At 48.0% G+C, this 16,666-nt stretch overlaps 9 protein-coding genes across 10 annotated transcripts in view; 4 read left to right on the plus strand and 5 right to left on the minus strand.

Annotated features, from left to right (window-relative positions):
- Nucleotides 1–82: 82 nt before the first annotated feature.
- On the plus strand, nucleotides 83–1,476 carry SPPG_04083 (uncharacterized protein). The gene is made up of 6 exons (XM_016752329.1): nucleotides 83–393; nucleotides 496–571; nucleotides 633–679; nucleotides 751–900; nucleotides 969–1,178; nucleotides 1,237–1,476. Exons 1-6 carry the CDS (start codon nucleotides 109–111, stop codon nucleotides 1,420–1,422), a joined length of 954 nt encoding a protein of 317 aa, XP_016609025.1. The 5' UTR covers nucleotides 83–108; the 3' UTR covers nucleotides 1,423–1,476.
- On the minus strand, nucleotides 1,427–3,464 carry SPPG_04084 (uncharacterized protein). Its single transcript, XM_016752330.1, has 8 exons — nucleotides 2,756–3,464; nucleotides 2,431–2,679; nucleotides 2,235–2,375; nucleotides 2,095–2,166; nucleotides 1,967–2,035; nucleotides 1,817–1,898; nucleotides 1,663–1,755; nucleotides 1,427–1,601 (listed from the first exon to the last, which is right to left on the minus strand). Exons 1-8 carry the CDS (start codon nucleotides 3,334–3,336, stop codon nucleotides 1,488–1,490), a joined length of 1,401 nt encoding a protein of 466 aa, XP_016609026.1. The 5' UTR covers nucleotides 3,337–3,464; the 3' UTR covers nucleotides 1,427–1,487.
- A 157-nt stretch (nucleotides 3,465–3,621) lies between these two features.
- On the minus strand, nucleotides 3,622–6,624 carry SPPG_04085 (the record flags this gene model as incomplete). Of its 2 annotated transcripts, none has more annotated exons than XM_016752331.1 (14): nucleotides 6,441–6,624; nucleotides 6,351–6,377; nucleotides 5,673–6,287; nucleotides 5,528–5,608; nucleotides 5,220–5,468; nucleotides 4,960–5,145; nucleotides 4,800–4,893; nucleotides 4,604–4,723; nucleotides 4,527–4,530; nucleotides 4,329–4,459; nucleotides 4,146–4,268; nucleotides 3,919–4,088; nucleotides 3,767–3,848; nucleotides 3,622–3,704 (listed from the first exon to the last, which is right to left on the minus strand). In XM_016752331.1, the coding sequence occupies exons 1-14, from the start codon at nucleotides 6,513–6,515 to the stop codon at nucleotides 3,622–3,624; spliced, it is 2,040 nt and encodes a 679-aa protein (XP_016609027.1). In that variant the 5' UTR covers nucleotides 6,516–6,624. The 2 variants fall into 2 exon arrangements, with proteins under 2 accessions (XP_016609027.1, XP_016609028.1); XM_016752332.1 differs by having other exon boundaries at nucleotides 4,604–4,726.
- Nucleotides 6,555–8,377, plus strand: SPPG_04086 (uncharacterized protein). The gene has a single exon (XM_016752333.1). It carries the CDS (start codon nucleotides 6,684–6,686, stop codon nucleotides 8,001–8,003), a length of 1,320 nt encoding a protein of 439 aa, XP_016609029.1. The 5' UTR covers nucleotides 6,555–6,683; the 3' UTR covers nucleotides 8,004–8,377.
- On the minus strand, nucleotides 7,861–10,784 carry SPPG_04087 (uncharacterized protein). Its single transcript, XM_016752334.1, has 12 exons — nucleotides 10,328–10,784; nucleotides 10,122–10,265; nucleotides 9,960–10,054; nucleotides 9,851–9,901; nucleotides 9,704–9,790; nucleotides 9,510–9,634; nucleotides 9,396–9,457; nucleotides 8,857–9,332; nucleotides 8,763–8,777; nucleotides 8,589–8,698; nucleotides 8,379–8,519; nucleotides 7,861–8,307 (listed from the first exon to the last, which is right to left on the minus strand). Exons 1-12 carry the CDS (start codon nucleotides 10,715–10,717, stop codon nucleotides 8,186–8,188), a joined length of 1,818 nt encoding a protein of 605 aa, XP_016609030.1. The 5' UTR covers nucleotides 10,718–10,784; the 3' UTR covers nucleotides 7,861–8,185.
- Nucleotides 10,785–10,857: 73 nt separating this feature from the next.
- SPPG_04088 (uncharacterized protein) lies at nucleotides 10,858–12,179 on the plus strand. Its single transcript, XM_016752335.1, has one exon. It carries the CDS (start codon nucleotides 10,959–10,961, stop codon nucleotides 12,021–12,023), a length of 1,065 nt encoding a protein of 354 aa, XP_016609031.1. The 5' UTR covers nucleotides 10,858–10,958; the 3' UTR covers nucleotides 12,024–12,179.
- On the minus strand, nucleotides 11,875–13,633 carry SPPG_04089 (uncharacterized protein). Its single transcript, XM_016752336.1, has 2 exons — nucleotides 13,150–13,633; nucleotides 11,875–13,085 (listed from the first exon to the last, which is right to left on the minus strand). The coding sequence occupies exons 1-2, from the start codon at nucleotides 13,485–13,487 to the stop codon at nucleotides 12,086–12,088; spliced, it is 1,338 nt and encodes a 445-aa protein (XP_016609032.1). The 5' UTR covers nucleotides 13,488–13,633; the 3' UTR covers nucleotides 11,875–12,085.
- A 71-nt stretch (nucleotides 13,634–13,704) lies between these two features.
- Nucleotides 13,705–16,178, plus strand: SPPG_04090 (GPI-anchor transamidase subunit GPI16). The gene is made up of 11 exons (XM_016752337.1): nucleotides 13,705–13,931; nucleotides 13,999–14,170; nucleotides 14,234–14,379; nucleotides 14,431–14,531; nucleotides 14,596–14,682; nucleotides 14,743–14,827; nucleotides 14,890–15,066; nucleotides 15,143–15,199; nucleotides 15,264–15,461; nucleotides 15,529–15,703; nucleotides 15,766–16,178. Exons 1-11 carry the CDS (start codon nucleotides 13,748–13,750, stop codon nucleotides 15,968–15,970), a joined length of 1,587 nt encoding a protein of 528 aa, XP_016609033.1. The 5' UTR covers nucleotides 13,705–13,747; the 3' UTR covers nucleotides 15,971–16,178.
- Nucleotides 16,179–16,269: 91 nt separating this feature from the next.
- The window catches only part of SPPG_09173 (CMGC/SRPK protein kinase), a gene marked incomplete at both ends in the record, with an annotated part of 3,365 nt that continues 2,968 nt past the window's right edge, over nucleotides 16,270–16,666 (minus strand). Inside the window, one exon of the mRNA XM_016757330.1 lies at nucleotides 16,270–16,588. Coding sequence (XP_016609034.1) covers nucleotides 16,270–16,588 — 319 coding nt within the window. The remainder of the gene's footprint in view (nucleotides 16,589–16,666) is intronic.

A 16,666-nucleotide genomic window follows, 5' to 3' on the forward strand; every position in this document is an offset into this window, starting at 1 on the left:
GCCCTTGGACAGGCTTTACGTAATGCCATCACGTGGCCACATCGACTGTAAGTCTCTGGGACCTTGCGTTCGAGAGCAGCAAATCAACCATCGCACCCTTAAAACAAAATGGATGTTGCAGAGAACATTCCACGGAAGCGAGCACGAACGGAAGAGGAAACAGAGGAGCGTCGAGGAACACCTCAAAATGGCGAAACTAGATCCGATTCAAGCGCTGCAAACAAAGACACAACACACGTTCGCACTTCCCAAAACCTTTCCGTATATCCCAATTCTGTTTCCCGACTTGAACCAAGCATATTTGGAAAAAAGCCCGAAGAAGATATTGTTTTGACTGTGTCAAATTTTATCTGGCGAAACATTAGTGGGGGGAAAAGTGGGGCTCACCTCGAGGTATGATCAGGCGTGCTGCATGATACTGGAAGCTGCTGCCTTTCCTTAGTGTATCCCAATCTCTGCAATTGAGACGTTGATTCTTGATGGCGTACTTGCTAGATAGAAGGGAAACTCGGATTGATTATTGATAAGGAAACCGGCGATCGGATACGATTGCCAGTGTCCTCCGAAACCGGTACGCTCTTTCAGATCTTCACAGGCCGCAATTTGCCTCACGCTTTGGCGTTTTTGAATAGTCATCATCAATAATGGACAATTCCGATTTGACTCGAATATGACGATGGTGAGGCGCTGCAAGGCCATGATTTGTCGCGCTGGTTGCTGGCAGCTGAGTCCTAGCATCTGGTTCTCAAGGCTCAGCACGCCCACTTCAACCGTATATTAAACGCCGTGGTGCAAAGACCAGGATCAAGGACTCGCTATGTACATACCAAGGAGGTCGATCATTACTACCAGCAAGGATCACAGAAGATTCGAGTCTCAGCAGATCAGAAAAGTGGTCAGGTAACGCAATGAATTTTCGTGCATGAGTACCATAATGTGCTTAAGCTGGTTCTAACTTTTCAAAACAGGTTAAGGAAGTGCTAACTAAGCAACGAATAGCAGATTTGGAAGTTCATCTCCCCAATTCCCACTTGGACTTCAGAATATCTATCAGTCTTGAAATACCCGCTCAAAGACCTCCAAAAGATTCACACTCAAAATTCAGACGGCAAAAAGATAGGTTGTCATATTCGCATGAGGCCTTTCGAGTTGACCTTACCCAAGTACGGCAATACAATGTAGGTTGACGGACGAGGTTTTATTTCATTATAGCTTGCTGACATTTCGGTATAAAAGGATCGCGATATGGAGATAGATGTATCGCACGAGGTCGAAGTCGAATTCATACGGGCGACAGAGTTGCTGGTGGAAAAAGAGAAACGGCAGAAACAACAGCAAAACAACTTTGCTGACTATGTTGACATTTTTCTCAATAATCTCCGGTACTTGAGCCGGAAAGCTATACCCCATAATGTGGGGTGACTCGTGGGAAAGATAATATATAATTCCTACGTGGAATTTCTATTTACAAGCACAGCTGCGTCAGATTATTTACGGTTGCGCTCCTGCAAGGAATATTCATGAATAAGCTCCTCCACATTCGCTGCACTACTTGCAATATCTCCCACATCTATATGCTCTGTATAATGATGCAGGTTCGCCTATAGGCAGGGTTATCAATAGTGTAGACGAATAAGTGCGCTCTGGCACCCGGGAGCTTACCTTTCGTCTGTATAACTTTTTGAACCGCAGGTGCAGGTCAGAGAAGCTCTGCCGTACACAGCAGTTGTTGGCAAGACTAAGCAAACAATAAGGCTGATGTGCAACCCCATATTACTGCTTGAACAAGCAACATGAATGAGATTTTGGACTTTACCTGTGTGACTGGAGGTACAGAGCAAAGACCAGTTTTCCAGCCCTCCTGATTCCAAGGTACAAATGTCAGATGGGACGCCATTCTGTTGGCAGGCCAAGTACCTAGGTCAGCAACAAGTGACACACAATAAGGATATCACGCACGCTTTACCTTTCTACGTTGCGCCGCAGGTCAGAAATCTCAATATTTCCTCTGGCAATAAGTGCGCAGGCAAGATAACTGATCCTAATGAATATCCAATACATTTCAACTGACTAACGCAAATCAAGAGTGCTTACGTGCTCGCCTTGGGATCTGCTCTGATGAGCTGACTTTCCCTACTGAAAGCATCGATAAACATCTGATCAAGCCTAGTGTGCGGGTTAGGAGCCGCTTTCTATGGATGGTGAACGATGATCCAGGCCATTTAACGCATTACCTTCGCGGTGGCGGTTTCACATTCGCCAAGGTATATAACGGTGTCATGCTTGATATAAGAAACTTGAGCCGCGGGAACGGTACCAAATTTGTCACGATATCATTGATGTCAACGTTCATCGTTCCTTCAAATCGCATCGAACTGATGGAGAGACTTCAGATTGGAATACCTTTATATTGGGCGCAGTCCTACCCACCTTGTCATATTCATCAGTAGATTGGCAGCGATGTTGTTCATCGCATCGAACGGGTGGGACTTTCGGGGGCCCAAGCCGCACATTCCCCCGAATGTACTATTACCGCTATCTGTGATAGCACTTTTCTTTTGTCTATTCGAAGGACCTTGAGTTTGTGCTATCACTCGTTCGTAAATGTCCAATAAAGCTTGATTTTCCATTGGTAAAACGCAGTCAGCTGTGTCAATGAGTTTCGAAAGTGACAGAATACTATGAATTGAATTGTCAGTTTACACTCTGTAAAATGATCTTGAAACCGGAAATAAAAGACATCGATCATCCCCACCTGTTATAAGGTGATGTTACGACGTCGTCGTTCTCACTCGGGCTGACGGTTGCGTAGAATCTATAGACCTCTGGAAATTCATCTTGAAGCATCGCGCATATATATGAACCCAGGCCAGATCCCGTCCCTCCTCCAAGAGATCCGATCATGAAGAAGGACTGTAGGGCATCACAATACTCGGCCTGTCGCCGCACACCTTCCAAAATGGCATCCCGATACTCAGGACCGTACAAGCAGTGTCCCACTGCCCAGTTATTCCCGCTCCCGGAATGGCTGGTTATTTGCTGTTCGTCGTCAAATAGCTCGCTGAGGGGACTTTTGCGGATTTGGTTCACAACTCCCTCTTCCATATCTATGAGAAGTCCTCTGCCTTTCAGACCGGTGATCTTCTTTTGACCATCGCCGACGGGGATGTTGCGAGCTCCGCGCTTCTCATTGACGTTCCGAAAAAAAGTTGCCAGAGCATCATCATACACTCCTTTCCTGTTGTACTTCGCGTGTTCTTGCAGTACCATGTCCCAGAATCGGCTGCCAATTTGGTTCCCGCATTGTCCAACTTGAATAACTATCGAGTTCGGCATTGCCGCTCTCGGTGCGAGAGCTCCTTATCCTTCACTGCGACGCCACTGCATCAGTGAGTGACAATGGGTTCCAAAACAATGTAGATCATCATGGACGCGACAGCCTTTTCTCTGGTCAAGATGTGCCCTACGCTGCGCACACCAACCTCTACTGCTCGCACCTCACACCTACAAAGTTTTCACAGAAACCGGCTCGCTCGCCTTATCAGAATAAGATATATAATTCACCTTACTACATCCATTACACTCTACTTCTAGATCATGTTACAGTATTTGATTTGATTATTATTGAACAGGTTCCAGATAAGAGGCTGGCACCAAACCTTCTAAAGTGCCGTCATTGACAGTTACCCAACCAGAACCATCATCTGAAGAAGGCCAAAAAAAGTTAAAAACATGCCAGCCAGTCTAGGAATTTCTGGAGAACTACCTCCTTCAGTGATCCAGACAACTTGCCCAGCTTTGACCGTCAATTCGTCATCGCCACCTTTCGTATAATCGTAGGCCACAGTCTAAGGAATATTCGATAGAGTGGTCAGTCTCGTGCAGTGATGCGCCAACGGAGTAGTGAAGCATTCTTACAGTCTGTATCCTGGATATCTTCGTTGGTGATGGTGTTCGATTTCTCTCTGAGAGCATACTTTCGGCAGCGAGGGCAGGGCTCGCGAGCTCAATATATGAAGTTGGGACTAGTCCTTTGCGTGATTCCCCGTCAGTTTGATAGCTTACGAGGGTCCAGCCACTCCCGTCGTCTGTTGTTATTAATTTTGCGTTCATCTTCCCAGCAAAAGCAGAAGAGTAGCACTCACCCGGCTCAATTATTCTAACTACCGAGCCCTCCGTCACTGCTATCTCGTCAAACGCTGAAGCAGCTGGAGAGTAATCATAGAGCACATACGCCGAGGCGCCGACAAACCAGTTTGAGCCAGATGCTGCCATTGAGCGACGTCAATATAGAAATCTCTTCATGTGTTACCGTACTGTCAACATACCTGATAATACAGATCCAATTGAGGTAACGGATGTTCTTTGTGACACCATAGATGCTGGTCGTCGAGCGCCTTTGGCTCCCGGACACTCTGGGGGAATCTTAAGTTCGCATTTCAAATGGGCGCTGTATCCACTACATAATATGCCAGTAGGTGAACAGCGACAGTCGATAGACAAATGTCTTCGACGCAAGGACATACCAATCTGATAGGTAGGCCACAGGTCAGTCACAATCCGCAGCGCAATGCGAAGCACGAAGACACAATATGATACCCACCACTGCACGTAAGCCCTGGTTTTGCAACTCCCCAAATTGTTCCATGACAGTAATCGCACGTGGTGGGAATAGAAAAATTCGCACCTTTCAGGTTATGGAAACGAGCATTCGGCGACTCTTCTACTTGGAGGTGGAATACGGGCCATGGACCATGAGATACATTTGCGCCGCAATGAGCGCACAGACGTAGTCTTACCACCGATGCACTGCATTATTGCATCGATCTGGGTTTGATATTTGCATCTTGCTGTTTTCAAGACCATGATGTCGCGAGACTCGTCTAACATGCTCTATCATGTAGGAAATAAGACAATGTAAAGTGTGAGGATATGGATACCACATTCAATTGTACTGACCTCCTTAACATCGTCCGGGTCCCCTTGCTTTCGATCCTTGGTATAAGCGTCAAACAGATTCTTCGTTCCGTCCAACGTCCGGTTTTTAGACTTTATTTCAGTATCTATTTGGTCAACTCGCTTTTGAAGTTTTCGCAACGTATTGCGTAAAAATACGTGAGCATAGTCATCCTGCGCCAGTTCGCCCTATTACAGTAATCAGATCCACTAGAGACATTCAGGGAATCAAATCTGGCCAATACAACATATTTGGAACTTACATTGTCCTTCCAAAGCCCAGAAGGCAGGAAGGGGAAGTCAGGTGCGTTACTCCCTGGCACAGAATCCCAATTTCCTCGAGACTGAACGAAAGTATCTGCATCCCCCTGAGGATCTATACTATCCACAGCTGCGCGTACAATTCCTAATGACCTGATTACTACGTCCATTACAGCTGATCTACTCGTGCGATAATCCTGCCATATAGACTTCAATCCCCAGGTTGTAGATATGTCGAGATCTTTTATGCACTAGGATTATGCTATTAGTCGTTGCGCCAAATTTAGAAGCCGGCACCAGTTGTTCTCACCATTAGCAGTTTTGGAATGTCCTCCTCGTAGTATTTATGCTTACAAGCGTTGGCCGCAGCGAGAGCAAGAACATATAGATTCTGTAAAAAGCTGATGAGTAACGCGCAGAAGTGCGACAAAGTTCAAACCGCAGCCGCCCGTCACCTTCGTGTTATTTAAATCCACAATCTCCTCGTGCCATCGTTTCTTTAACTTTTCGGCTGTTTTATCGTCAGGAGCACGATTATGCTTATTTTTCGCAACTTCCACCGCTTCACTCGCTGCATCATACTTTGCTTTTGCCTTGTCTTTTTCGGTGACAAGTCTATCTCGCTCCGCCAAAAGCCGCATAGAGAATGCTATGTGCTTCTTTCTGGCCTCCTCTTTCTTCGTAGCAAGTGCCTTTAACTTGTCAGCTATGTCTGCGTGGAGCGCGTCATGTAACGTCATATGTGCCTTTGCCAACACTTCCGTTTCGTGTAGGATCTCAGCCCACGCTTTCTGCGTAGTACTGACTACACGCGTGGATACCTCGTCCCGACTCGCCATCTCCTTGTTTTCGTTGCCCGCGGCGAACCTGTCCTTGGTCGGGCTACCTGGGTTACTTGGTATAGCCGTTGAAATCAAGCTTGCACGCTTCTCCCTGTCCCTTTCTAGTTTATCCTTCCGGTGAGCGTACTTTTTCGCTAGGGCCTCAAGTCGCCGAGCAAAATCGGCTTCCAGTTCCGCTCGCTCGCGCATGAATTCCCGGACTTCTGACACAAAATGGATCCCTTCCGACTACAAAGAGCCCTTGTGACTTACAGACACATGATAGCTGATACCATGTATGAAAGGACCTACCACATGTTGGTCAACGGCCTTGATTTCCTAGTCTTATGTCTGAGAAACCATTACACGTGAAAAGAAAGTAAGTAACAACATCCACCGCACCTGTAATTCCGGACCGAATCCCATGGCATCAAGGGACGCACTATAGTCTCCGGCAAAAGAAAGACGAGACAACATGGGCCCCACAAGCGTTCTGGGAATGCGACCTTCAGATGGCAGGAACCTCCCTTTGACAGCCCATCACGTAATTGCACCAAGACTGTGCCATGTCATGAAGCCAAAACGGGCGATATTACGTCCTCCATCTTCCCTTCCTCCAGCTTTCTCGTCGTCCTTCTCAAAGAAATGTCGGCAACCACCAAGGACCTGAACCTTACGGCGTTCTCGCTCATCGCGCAATTTCTACAGCAAAGAAATCTGACAACTACGCTGGAATGTTTAGAGACGGAAGCACACGAAGCGTTCGAAGAGCTCGCTTCTCATAAATACGCAATTGAACACAAACCACTTCTAGCCATCCTCGAGGAATACCAACTACTTTCAGTCCAGGGACAGTTGGAGCAACTGAGCGTTGAGAGGGAAGCAGACGATGAACTTTCTACCCTCGGTGCTGGCCGCTTTCCAGTGGAGCCGAGTCGTGATTTGGAGGGAATCCACTTTGCAAACATCTTGACAGTCATCTCACGCACTCTTCCGTCAGACCTGTTTCCTGCCGCATCCCTTCCAAAAGAGACGGTTATGGCTCTAGTGACAGGATCCACTGACAAAACCGTACGTATCTCGGATGGTGATACAGGAGCTGTGATAAGTGTCTTGGATCATCAAAAAGCGGCAGTGCTCGCTAGCGACTTCTACCCCCTCAATCCGGCATATCTGCTGACTGCTGGTATGGATGGGGCACATCATATTGTAGATATCCGGACGGGCCAATCAGTGCAATCTTGGAAAGATCACTCTAAATACGTGGTGCGAGCTCAATTTTCCCGATGTGATGGGGGTAAATGGTTGGTGACGGCGTCCTACGATCGTACTGTCAACCTTTACCGCAGAACAAGCAACGACGATGAGACACCGCGGTACGAGAAGTTGCATTCTATTGCGTTTCGTGGCGCGGTCGAGTCCATATGCTTTCTACCTCCGCCGGTGACTGCGGGTGAACCTGCCACCCCGACTTTGGTCGTGGGTTCGCGAGACGACAACTATCTACACTACATCGACTTGGACCCTTCTCGCGCATTTCCCGACAGACAACACAACATGAATGCGAATGGCGACGACTGGATCTCGTTTACGCCCATGGACATTGCTCCATCTCCTTCGGGGCGTCATATTGCCGTTTACACCGACTCAAAGGCAGGGAGACTGATTATTTTCCGAAGTCGATCAACTGTACAGGCACGCAACCTTTGGGGCACCGTAGCAGATGGCTTCTCACAACCTCGTTGTTGCTGGGATAGCTCTGGCCGGTATCTCTTTGCCACTAGCGATGACCGGAAAATCTGTGTATTTGATGTTGTGTCCGGTCAAATCATGAGAAAGCTCGAAGGCCATACAGACGTGATTAGAGGCATTTCATTTGATGCCGATGCAGAGCGGCTAATATCATGTTCTTTTGATAAAACGGTGCGGGTTTGGGATACGAGATTGGGGGAAAGGGTAGCGTAACGACATAGCTAAAGAGATAGCCTATCTGTCTGCATTACAATCTAGACGACTAGGGTGATGTGGCGGCGCAGTCTTTTTTTGCGGTGCCAGAGAGCTTTCGGCACGCTCTTCCCTAAAGCCCGCATGTCTCACATTGATGGATAACCATCAGATGGGATTGTAAAATGACGTTTGAGATGTAATCATTGTCGCCTCTTCTTGGCGGCCGCCCGGGCAGCTTCATCCTCATCTTCGTACACTTGCTCAGCATATATTGCTTTCGGTTGATTCTTTTGGTAAGCAGGGGCAATCCAATATGGATTTTCTGGAATGCAGACAGACAATCGTATGACGAGGAATTCGCGCGAAGCTAAATACCATTAGGGAGATACTTACCCTCTGCGTCCTTCGCGTGCTTCAGAATGGCTTCACGGGGATCCTCGTCACGCGATGTGTCCTTAATAATGCCTTTAAGGATGTGCTGCGTCAGGTTAGTTCCCAGCTTCCCGCCACGACCTGGTCCAGATAAAGGCATATCTAGAAGCAGCGGTACAAGTGTGAATGTGTTGTCTTTAAACGTGTTTCTTGTCCACGACGGTCCTGTACCTGGTTTACGTGTTGCGACGGAGTCGGAGCGAAGCTTTTCTCTTCTCCGTTTGGTGCTCTTGGGTTGATCATCGCGAAACATTGGTAATGCGTGTGGTGTAAGAATCGGCCTTCAAGTCACAATGTTAGTCTGACCTGGCCATGTATCCACTGCAGTCCAATGAACGGCTATACCTGCTGGTGTCATCGCTATGGGCATTGACACAAAATCGTCAGTATGATGATAATGCACGGCCACTTTGCAGCAGACCCGTTTAATTTCACACACCTGTACAAGTCAATATCATCCGCGGCTCTTTGCTTGGGTCGTTTGGAGAGCGCCACTTTGACCCCAGACAAACTTACAAGTGGATCATACAGGACTTGGACGCTCCCATCCCCGACTCCCGTCAAAATCTGGTTTATGCGCCCATGCCATTGCACTCGCACCACCGAACTTCGCGCGATGTCTATCTCTTGAACTTTGGTCAAGGTGTCCCGCTCAAATATGCAGAGTTTTCCCGCTCCTTCATCTTTTTTCACGGATGTCCCCGTTAAGATGTATCGATCATTCGGTGAGAATACCACATTAGTCTCTTCAAAGAAGTTGACGAGCCCAGTGACTGATGCAACTGCGGTGGTAAATTTTCGGATATCCCAGAGTTTCAAAGTGTCATCCATCGCCCTGGTCGCGAGAAGGTTGTTCGTGAGAGAGAAACAAACTGAAGTCATGGCAGCACCAGACATATGTGCCCCTTCGATGGTCTGGAATGTGTCATCCATCATAAGTCATCATCAGCTGAGCATACTTGTACCTCTTTAACGTACATGGGTGGGTTTTAAGAATGGTCCGTTTGTGTTCCATAACCTCAATGCACCATCGGAAGCCCCTGTAAATAGAATTAGAATCACAAAACGAAGTATGAAGCAAGGAGCACCAACCTCCGGCGATGAGCTTGGCATCTGGAGAGTAGGCCGCAGACGATATCGCTGTCTTGCCCCCGGGAAGCTTGGATTTCACGGAAATTACCTGCTTCTGGGCTCTTTTGGTTGCCACATCCCATATTCTGTTAATGGCGCGTATCATGCAATGTCAGTCGAAGGTGTAGGGTAGCACGCGTGATTCATGAACAGACCTTATGGTACTGTCCAGTGAAGACGTTAAAAATGTGGCCTTATCGTGAGGATGCCACCGACATCCAGTCAACGCGGCAACATGACCTCTGCAGCAAAAAGGCGTCAAAAAACGTATTTTCACATCATGGCCGTTGTCCTAAACCTACTTTGTGTGTCTCATGTCCCGAATGTACGGATCGCCCTTAACGTATTCTTCGCTAATAATTGTCCGAAGTTAGATTTAATCCAACCCGTCCTTTCCAATGTGCTACATACAGTTCTATGCCATCCCGATCGTATAGCTTTGCTTGAGCTGAAGTTGATGCAACCAATATCTGATCACCAGTAGTGCTAAATTGAACGTCGCGAATCTGTGAGTGAGCAAATAAATGAGCTTGGGTTCGCGATAGGTTGCCTTGTAACGCGCCGTGTGCTCACCGGGTTACCGCTGGCGGCTTCAAAGGAACGGAACGGCCGTAACGATGCATCCATGCCGTGAAAGTCCCACAATTTCACGAAACAATCTCGCCCTCCCGTCACAAATCGAGCACCAGATGGGTCTACAGAGAGCGCACATACTGTCTGATTGCACATGGGTCATTAAATTGCTTGTGAGTCGGCATCAAAAGGAACAAGTGACGAACCCTTTCATGGTCCTTCAACCCTGCCTGATGCGACAAAGGTAGAGTATCCGCATCGTGCGCAGCGATATCGGAATCGCTCTCATGGTCTTCGTCTTCGTCCTCGTCGTCGTTCGCAGCGTCGTCATGATTCATTCCCGATTTTTCCTCGCTATTTGCTCCATCACCAGCTGAGGACTCCTGCCGGTCTATTGATTGATTTATGTTGGGCTTTAATTGCTTGGGCGTGTCCTTGGTCGTCCCACCAGGTGCGCTCGTCGCTTCAGACTCGGTTTTCCTCCTGGTTTCCTCAAAGGCCACTTTGGCATGAATACTCCTGTCCTTGGGCTTTGCTCCAAACCCCACGGGAAGCCCCATGGCTTCCATCATCCTAAGCTCCTCTTCTGACGCCATCTAGGGCAAATGAGTAGGTGTTTGTGAGATCTACTTGAATGCAATTATCGAGATCTGTAGGAGGAGTTTGTTGGCTTAGGCAATGGTTTGATGGTTCCAATCTCATTGGTGTCGACACGTTCTTTTCGAGGCCAGTTTTCCCGTTCTTCTTCGACAAGGCAACTTGGAGTTGCTTCGTTCTCACCTTGACGCCTCATAGCAAGGATTTTCCGTAACACAGCAGGAGGACTCGGTTATCCCAATGTGCGTCGCTCATGCCGGTTTCAGTCATGCGGGCGACGGTTCACCGCCTTTCTTGGATGTCATATCACCCTACCTACCCGAGTCGGTCCTCTCCCTTCTGCTTGACAAGCATTCTATAGCTTTTGCCATGGCACTCTTGGCGTCTACCGGAACGTTTATTGGAGGACTCGTTGTTATCTTTCTAGCTCGAATAAGTGGAGCGGACCTTTCAGCCCCTTCCACGGCGCGTCTAATGGGAATCCTAGAGGCGCTAAGCGCCGGTGTCATGATGTATATAACATGTTTCGATTTGATACCTGAAGCAATTGAGAATATCGGATCTAGGGAATGTATGGCGTGGTTCTTTGGGGGAGTGGTGGCCTTTGGAGTACTGGAAGAGTGTATTAGCTTTTTTGATCAGGATCATGATCATGATCATGATGGGCACTGTGCGTCGACAAAGGAGAATGGTAAACCGAGTAAGGGCGCGGAAGTATCGAAAGGAAGAGCCATTTCGAAAAAGAGACCTTCAGACGGTTCATCATCAACTTCGACGACAAGTGAAAAGGAAAAGCGAGAGCTTGTGCGTACATCTCTTATCACATTCCTAGCACTCTCGCTGCATAACCTACCGGAGGGCCTGGGTGTGTATCTCTCAGCTCTGACAGATCTGCGGCTAGGTTCTCAACTAGCGATGGCCATCCTACTGCATAATATACCAGAGGGGATGGCGGTTGCAATTCCTTTGTATGCCGCGACCGGGAAAGCGTGGAGCGCATTGTGGTGGACGCTGTTGAACGGTCTGGCAGAACCCATTGGAGTAGTGGTGGGAGGCGTGCTTCTCCACTCGTATTTGTCGGCTGAGCTCTTGAGCCGTTGTCTTGCCGCAGTGGGAGGCATCATGGCATGCATATCGATCCATGAACTTCAGCCTACCGCGATCAAATATGCGGGGAAAGGCATCGCTACGGTGTCATTTTTCGCCGGCATGTTTGTCTGCTTTGCAGCGCTGGAAGCTGTAAACGAATGGTTTGGCGGACATGATCATACCCCGCAAATTGGAGGCAATGGTCATTCACATTAATATTTAGTCTTTAATAGAATGTCATCTAGGACGCCTACTATCCTTTAAATATACTCCGCGCATTATACAGTCTCGAGTTCAAGTGTGACTCTTGGCAGAAGGATTCCGACCTTTTCTCTCAACCAGTCCACTTGCATACCGGGTACTGGTACCCACAGCTTTTGCAGCGTGTTTATTGTGGCTAAGGCTTCCAATGTGCTGTATTCCACTTTACCAGTCCGGATCGCCAGAAGGCATTCAAACCTTTTCAATTGCTCCGCCACGTAGCGTGCTCGTTGATACCGGCGTGGAAGACGCAGTTCCCGTAAACCCTTTTCATTGACTCCCTTACACGCTTCTTCTGCTATACATTGAAGTAGCAGGTGAATCCCGGCCACAGAGAAGTCATGCCCAGGTAAGCACTGAAGAGTCAACGATCGCAACTCTTTCAGGGCACCAATATTGGGTAAATTACAAAAGCTCGGTTCTTGAATTGTCTGGTTGTTCATATCAGTCCGAGAGGTGAAGTTTATGCAGAGCTCTTTCAAGCCAGGAAGAAGCTCCGACAATTCCTCAAAGTTGATGCCGCCCCTCACATATCCTATTGCCAAATGCCGTACATTCCGCTGTTTACCGAGAAGCCTCGAAAATGCCTTCCAAGAGAAATTTCCACCTGGACCATACCCGGCTAAGCTCAAATGAGTCAGAGATCCTTCCTGCCAATGACTTGCCAAGTGCTTCAAAGCAGCACTAGAGAGACCGTGAAAAACATCATCGGATGGCCGACCCCCGATATGGACGCGGCGAAGGTGTTTAAACCGACGAGCCAACGTGCGAATGAGGCGGTCATCGCCTGACGTTGCCCAATCCATTTCCAAAACAAAGGTATGCACACGCTCCGGCCTGGGGATCTTTTCTAGAATGTGAAGCAAGGTGCCGATACTGATTGAGCATCCCCAAGACGCCAGATCCAGCCAAACCGTTCTGATCCGAGCACATCTGGCCATATCAGCCGCCATGTTTTTGAAGAAACGATCTGCGTAATCGACCGGTGGTTGCAGTGGCATGTCGAGTAGCCGATGCCTTTTGACGTACAGTTCATATCAAATCAAGTCAATGGGGATTTATGCAAGATGCGAAAGCGTACCAAGCCAAATCCGTCCAGAATGGATGTAGGTACGAAGCACGACGCCATTGGCGTGAGATGTCGCCTGCGTCCAGGATGGCCGCTCGTCGGTGATAGCGCCCCGGGACATGGTTGACGACAATAACTGGGTGGTAACGTCCCGGCGCACGACGAACCGATTTCCAGTTATGCGTTAGATGGGAGTGGCCAGGGACAGTTCTCCAAAGCTCGCAAGAGCCAGTACAAGTCCCTTCATTCCACGGCGTTGACGAAGCTATTTCTTCTGAGATAACGTAGTATGGCTGCAAGAACAGTAGGATCTGGAGAATAATTTCGTCCGGAAGGGATGGGACCGGCATATTGTGCAAATGCGCGTACAAGACACTTCATATAATCATATGCGTAGTGTGCATACGGATGATAGGCGTCCCTATCGGCCTGGGTTCTGCAAAGTCTGACGACTGCACATAAATCTCTTGAATTGGCCAACGAAAGTCGACGAGATCGTTCAAAAACAAACGTAATCGAATTCGAATGAATATAAACATTAGAATGTGGCTTGGATCCGTGACTACGCGAGCCTCCGCTCTCAACTTCCGTAAAGATCGTGACCAAAGAAATGGCCTGGACGAATCTCGTTCTGACAACAATACTGGGTCTCTTACTGGCCCTTCACGCTGCGGCAGCACCAGAGGAATCCTACGACGAGAAGCTTAAGCTTACGCAGTTCAAGGACGGAAAGGTGCTGGCAGAATTTTACTTTACACGGTTCATTAGTCCCTCCGCTGTCAAAAAGGCAAAAGGTGGTCTACAGCTATTCGACGTTTGCCGCATGTCCTGCACAGAGAAAGTTTACTATTTGATCTACAGATAACCACTATACACTTCTGCCTCGGTCGATTGGGGAAATAATACAGTCTTTTGGCGTGAAGGAGCTCCATCTGACTTTCACGCAGGGAACTTGGAATCATGAAAAATGGGGTTACTCCCCACTCAGCGCACCAGGCGGTGTACAATTATGGAGCTGGTTTGAAACAGCCAAGTATGCTAATCCGCTGAACTCCCAGACAAATTGCCCTACGTCTAAGGCGACTTTCCCCTGTAGTGTTGACAGCCAGTGGAAGGGTTTGACCCATGCGTTGGCGGGACTTTTCTGTGCCTCCCTTAATTTTATAGATCAGTCTGCGACGGCTGAGCCTTTGCTGTCATTTCGAACAAACGGAACCGTGACTAGCGCAAGCGAACTTACTGGTAAGCATACATTGCTCTTCACCTTGTGCGCACAGGCTGACCTGCTTCCAGAATCAAACTCGCCGCAATTACGCTATGGGTCATTACCGCGAGAGGCTGTTTGCACAGAGAATCTGACACCATGGGTCAAGTTATTGCCCTGTCAAACCAAGGCAAGTCCTTCTTTCGGATATCACACTTTGGCCGCGTCATTGACAATCGATGCTCAATATATAGGCAGGAATAGCCAGCTTATTTAACGCCTATAGACTCTTTGACGGCAATTTTCATTCAATGGGAACCCATCTCCGGCCCATTTGCACCGTACGTATTTGGACGCTACCTTCGTGCACTGCACCATTCTAAGCGTCGTGCCTGACATAGGACGCTATGTGCGAGCAACGGGGCATAGAATTTGTCCAGACCCTCGCCGTCGTCCTAGATCCAATGCGTTTGGACAACCGAAAGGGTAACACAATTTTAAATGATCCGTGGTCAACGAGTGCATGCTAAATTAGAGTGCGTCAACAGACTGGTCGCTACAAACAATTTTTGAACGCAAGCTAGATTCAGCGTGCCCAGTAGCAGAAAATACTCAAATTGTGGTCACAGTGCCGGAAACAAGTGGATTTACTTTTAGACCATCTCCACCTGATGTCAAACAGGACGGGAAGGGTCATACTATCGCGACCTATCCTATTCACCGAGGTTAGTCCGTAGGCTGTGAATTTAGCGGACATCAATGGTGCTCAAGCCTCACCGGAAAATGTTTCCTGCGTCTTAGAAACACCTAAAAATATGGACGTCGGCATTACCTGGTCAAATCCGACGGTAAATCATAGTAGGTTATCAAAGTCACTTACATTGTATTGAGCTGGCCAGGATGAGACTCAATTCGGTGACAGCCATCGACAGAACGCATTCCTACATAAGAGCCAATCGATACCTGACCGGATATGGCGGGGAACGCGGTGGTCTTTCCGTTGATCTCTACAATTATCGATCATCAGCAATACCTGTCACCTATTTTGAGTCCATTCCTTGGATTCTCAAGCTTTACCTTCACACTTTAAAGGTAGAAACAAGTGTCAACAAAAGTACAGGTAGGGACGGAAAGTAAAATGGACTATCTTGTACATTTGGGGTTAATTATTTTCTCGCCTTATCCAGCCGTCGTTGGAGATATTTTTTTTCAGCCAGCGATTGATCGGGGTCGTCCATCCGTTTTGGAGATGCAGCTGACATTGCCACCCAATAGTACTACCACGATATCAATCGAATTCGACAAGGCTTTTGTAAAATACACTGAACATCCTCCTGACGCGAATCGTGGTTTCGACATTGGGTAAGCTCATATCACTTATCTGGTATTACCGAGGATTTGGCAATTTCTTATTGAATTCGTAGGGCCGCTGTGATATCTCTGCGAGCTGATGAGGGTGAACAAAATACGCGGATATACACCGAGACACTGCTGATTAGCCTTCCAACCCCGGATTTCAGCATGCCCTACAACGTCATCACATTGACATGCACATTGATAGCGCTATTCTTCGGGAGCATGTTTAACCTCCTCACACGGCGATTTGAGCCGTTAACAATAAAGAGATGAGCTATCAAAAGGGACTTCGTTCTGACGACTACCCTGAAATGGCTTAATTTCATCGGCGGCTAGCGCGAGATGCATTAGTCAGTTATATATATATATATATATATTACTCCAGAGTGAACGCCAGCTGCACACCACGGATTTGTACGTAGATACTGTCTACAGATTAGTCATCAAAAAATACTCTGGCTGCAGCAAATTACGTTAAAGGTTGCGCTCTATTGAGGTTGGTGCATTTGAGCTGGACGCATGTGCGAATGGAACGTCCTTCTCTAACCTCCCATGGAGATGCCTAACGACCCTCACGCCCCCTTTTCGGTATCATCTTGCTCCATTCTATCCTCAGGACCCTCCTGGTCGTTTTCTTCTGCGTTCTCGTCACTATCTGGCTCATAGTCTTCACTCTCCTGCTCGCCGTTATTCTCCTCGTCCATACTGTCCACACCCTCTTCTGACTTGGCGTCGCCCCCGTCTCCCTGCTCTTCCTCATCTGCACTGGTATAACCTGGTTCTGCACTTTCACGTACAGGAAAACCGCGGTGGACATGGGGCGGCTCATCATCTTCGTCCACATTCACCGTCGCAACCCACGGAGAATTTAACATTTGAGCAGCGGTAGCTCTGTAAAAACCCAATGATGAGAGATCTATCCGCAAATATCTCTGCGCTCCATTCAGATGATACCTTCGTTCGGGAAGT

The sequence above is a fragment of the Spizellomyces punctatus genome (assembly GCF_000182565.1).
Source record: "Spizellomyces punctatus DAOM BR117 chromosome Unknown supercont1.6, whole genome shotgun sequence".
Taxonomy (NCBI): domain Eukaryota; kingdom Fungi; phylum Chytridiomycota; class Chytridiomycetes; order Spizellomycetales; family Spizellomycetaceae; genus Spizellomyces; species Spizellomyces punctatus.

What these genes read in the sequence shown, in the direction of transcription:
- SPPG_04083 (XM_016752329.1), top strand. Translation starts at nt 109, where the DNA reads ATGGATGTTGCAGAGAACATTCCACGGAAGCGAGCACGAACGGAAGAG. An exon ending in AAAGTGGGGCTCACCTCGAG is followed by an intron (nt 394 to 495) that starts GTATGATCAGGC and finishes CGTACTTGCTAG; the next exon opens with ATAGAAGGGAAACTCGGATT. An exon ending in GCCAGTGTCCTCCGAAACCG is followed by an intron (nt 572 to 632) that starts GTACGCTCTTTC and finishes GTTTTTGAATAG; the next exon opens with TCATCATCAATAATGGACAA.
- SPPG_04084 (XM_016752330.1), bottom strand. Translation starts at nt 3,336, where the DNA reads ATGCCGAACTCGATAGTTATTCAAGTTGGACAATGCGGGAACCAAATT. An exon ending in GTAACATCACCTTATAACAG is followed by an intron (nt 2,680 to 2,755) that starts GTGGGGATGATC and finishes TTCAATTCATAG; the next exon opens with TATTCTGTCACTTTCGAAAC. An exon ending in GTGAAACCGCCACCGCGAAG is followed by an intron (nt 2,167 to 2,234) that starts GTAATGCGTTAA and finishes CCCGCACACTAG; the next exon opens with GCTTGATCAGATGTTTATCG.
- SPPG_04086 (XM_016752333.1), top strand. Translation starts at nt 6,684, where the DNA reads ATGTCGGCAACCACCAAGGACCTGAACCTTACGGCGTTCTCGCTCATC.
- SPPG_04087 (XM_016752334.1), bottom strand. Translation starts at nt 10,717, where the DNA reads ATGGCGTCAGAAGAGGAGCTTAGGATGATGGAAGCCATGGGGCTTCCC. An exon ending in AAGCCGCCAGCGGTAACCCG is followed by an intron (nt 10,055 to 10,121) that starts GTGAGCACACGG and finishes GCTCACTCACAG; the next exon opens with ATTCGCGACGTTCAATTTAG. An exon ending in CGTCGCAACACGTAAACCAG is followed by an intron (nt 8,520 to 8,588) that starts GTACAGGACCGT and finishes CGCTGCTTCTAG; the next exon opens with ATATGCCTTTATCTGGACCA.
- SPPG_04088 (XM_016752335.1), top strand. Translation starts at nt 10,959, where the DNA reads ATGTGCGTCGCTCATGCCGGTTTCAGTCATGCGGGCGACGGTTCACCG.
- SPPG_04089 (XM_016752336.1), bottom strand. Translation starts at nt 13,487, where the DNA reads ATGCCGGTCCCATCCCTTCCGGACGAAATTATTCTCCAGATCCTACTG. An exon ending in TTCTGGACGGATTTGGCTTG is followed by an intron (nt 13,086 to 13,149) that starts GTACGCTTTCGC and finishes GTACGTCAAAAG; the next exon opens with GCATCGGCTACTCGACATGC.
- SPPG_04090 (XM_016752337.1), top strand. Translation starts at nt 13,748, where the DNA reads ATGGCCTGGACGAATCTCGTTCTGACAACAATACTGGGTCTCTTACTG. An exon ending in AGCTGGTTTGAAACAGCCAA is followed by an intron (nt 14,171 to 14,233) that starts GTATGCTAATCC and finishes TTTCCCCTGTAG; the next exon opens with TGTTGACAGCCAGTGGAAGG. An exon ending in ATCTCCGGCCCATTTGCACC is followed by an intron (nt 14,683 to 14,742) that starts GTACGTATTTGG and finishes TGCCTGACATAG; the next exon opens with GACGCTATGTGCGAGCAACG.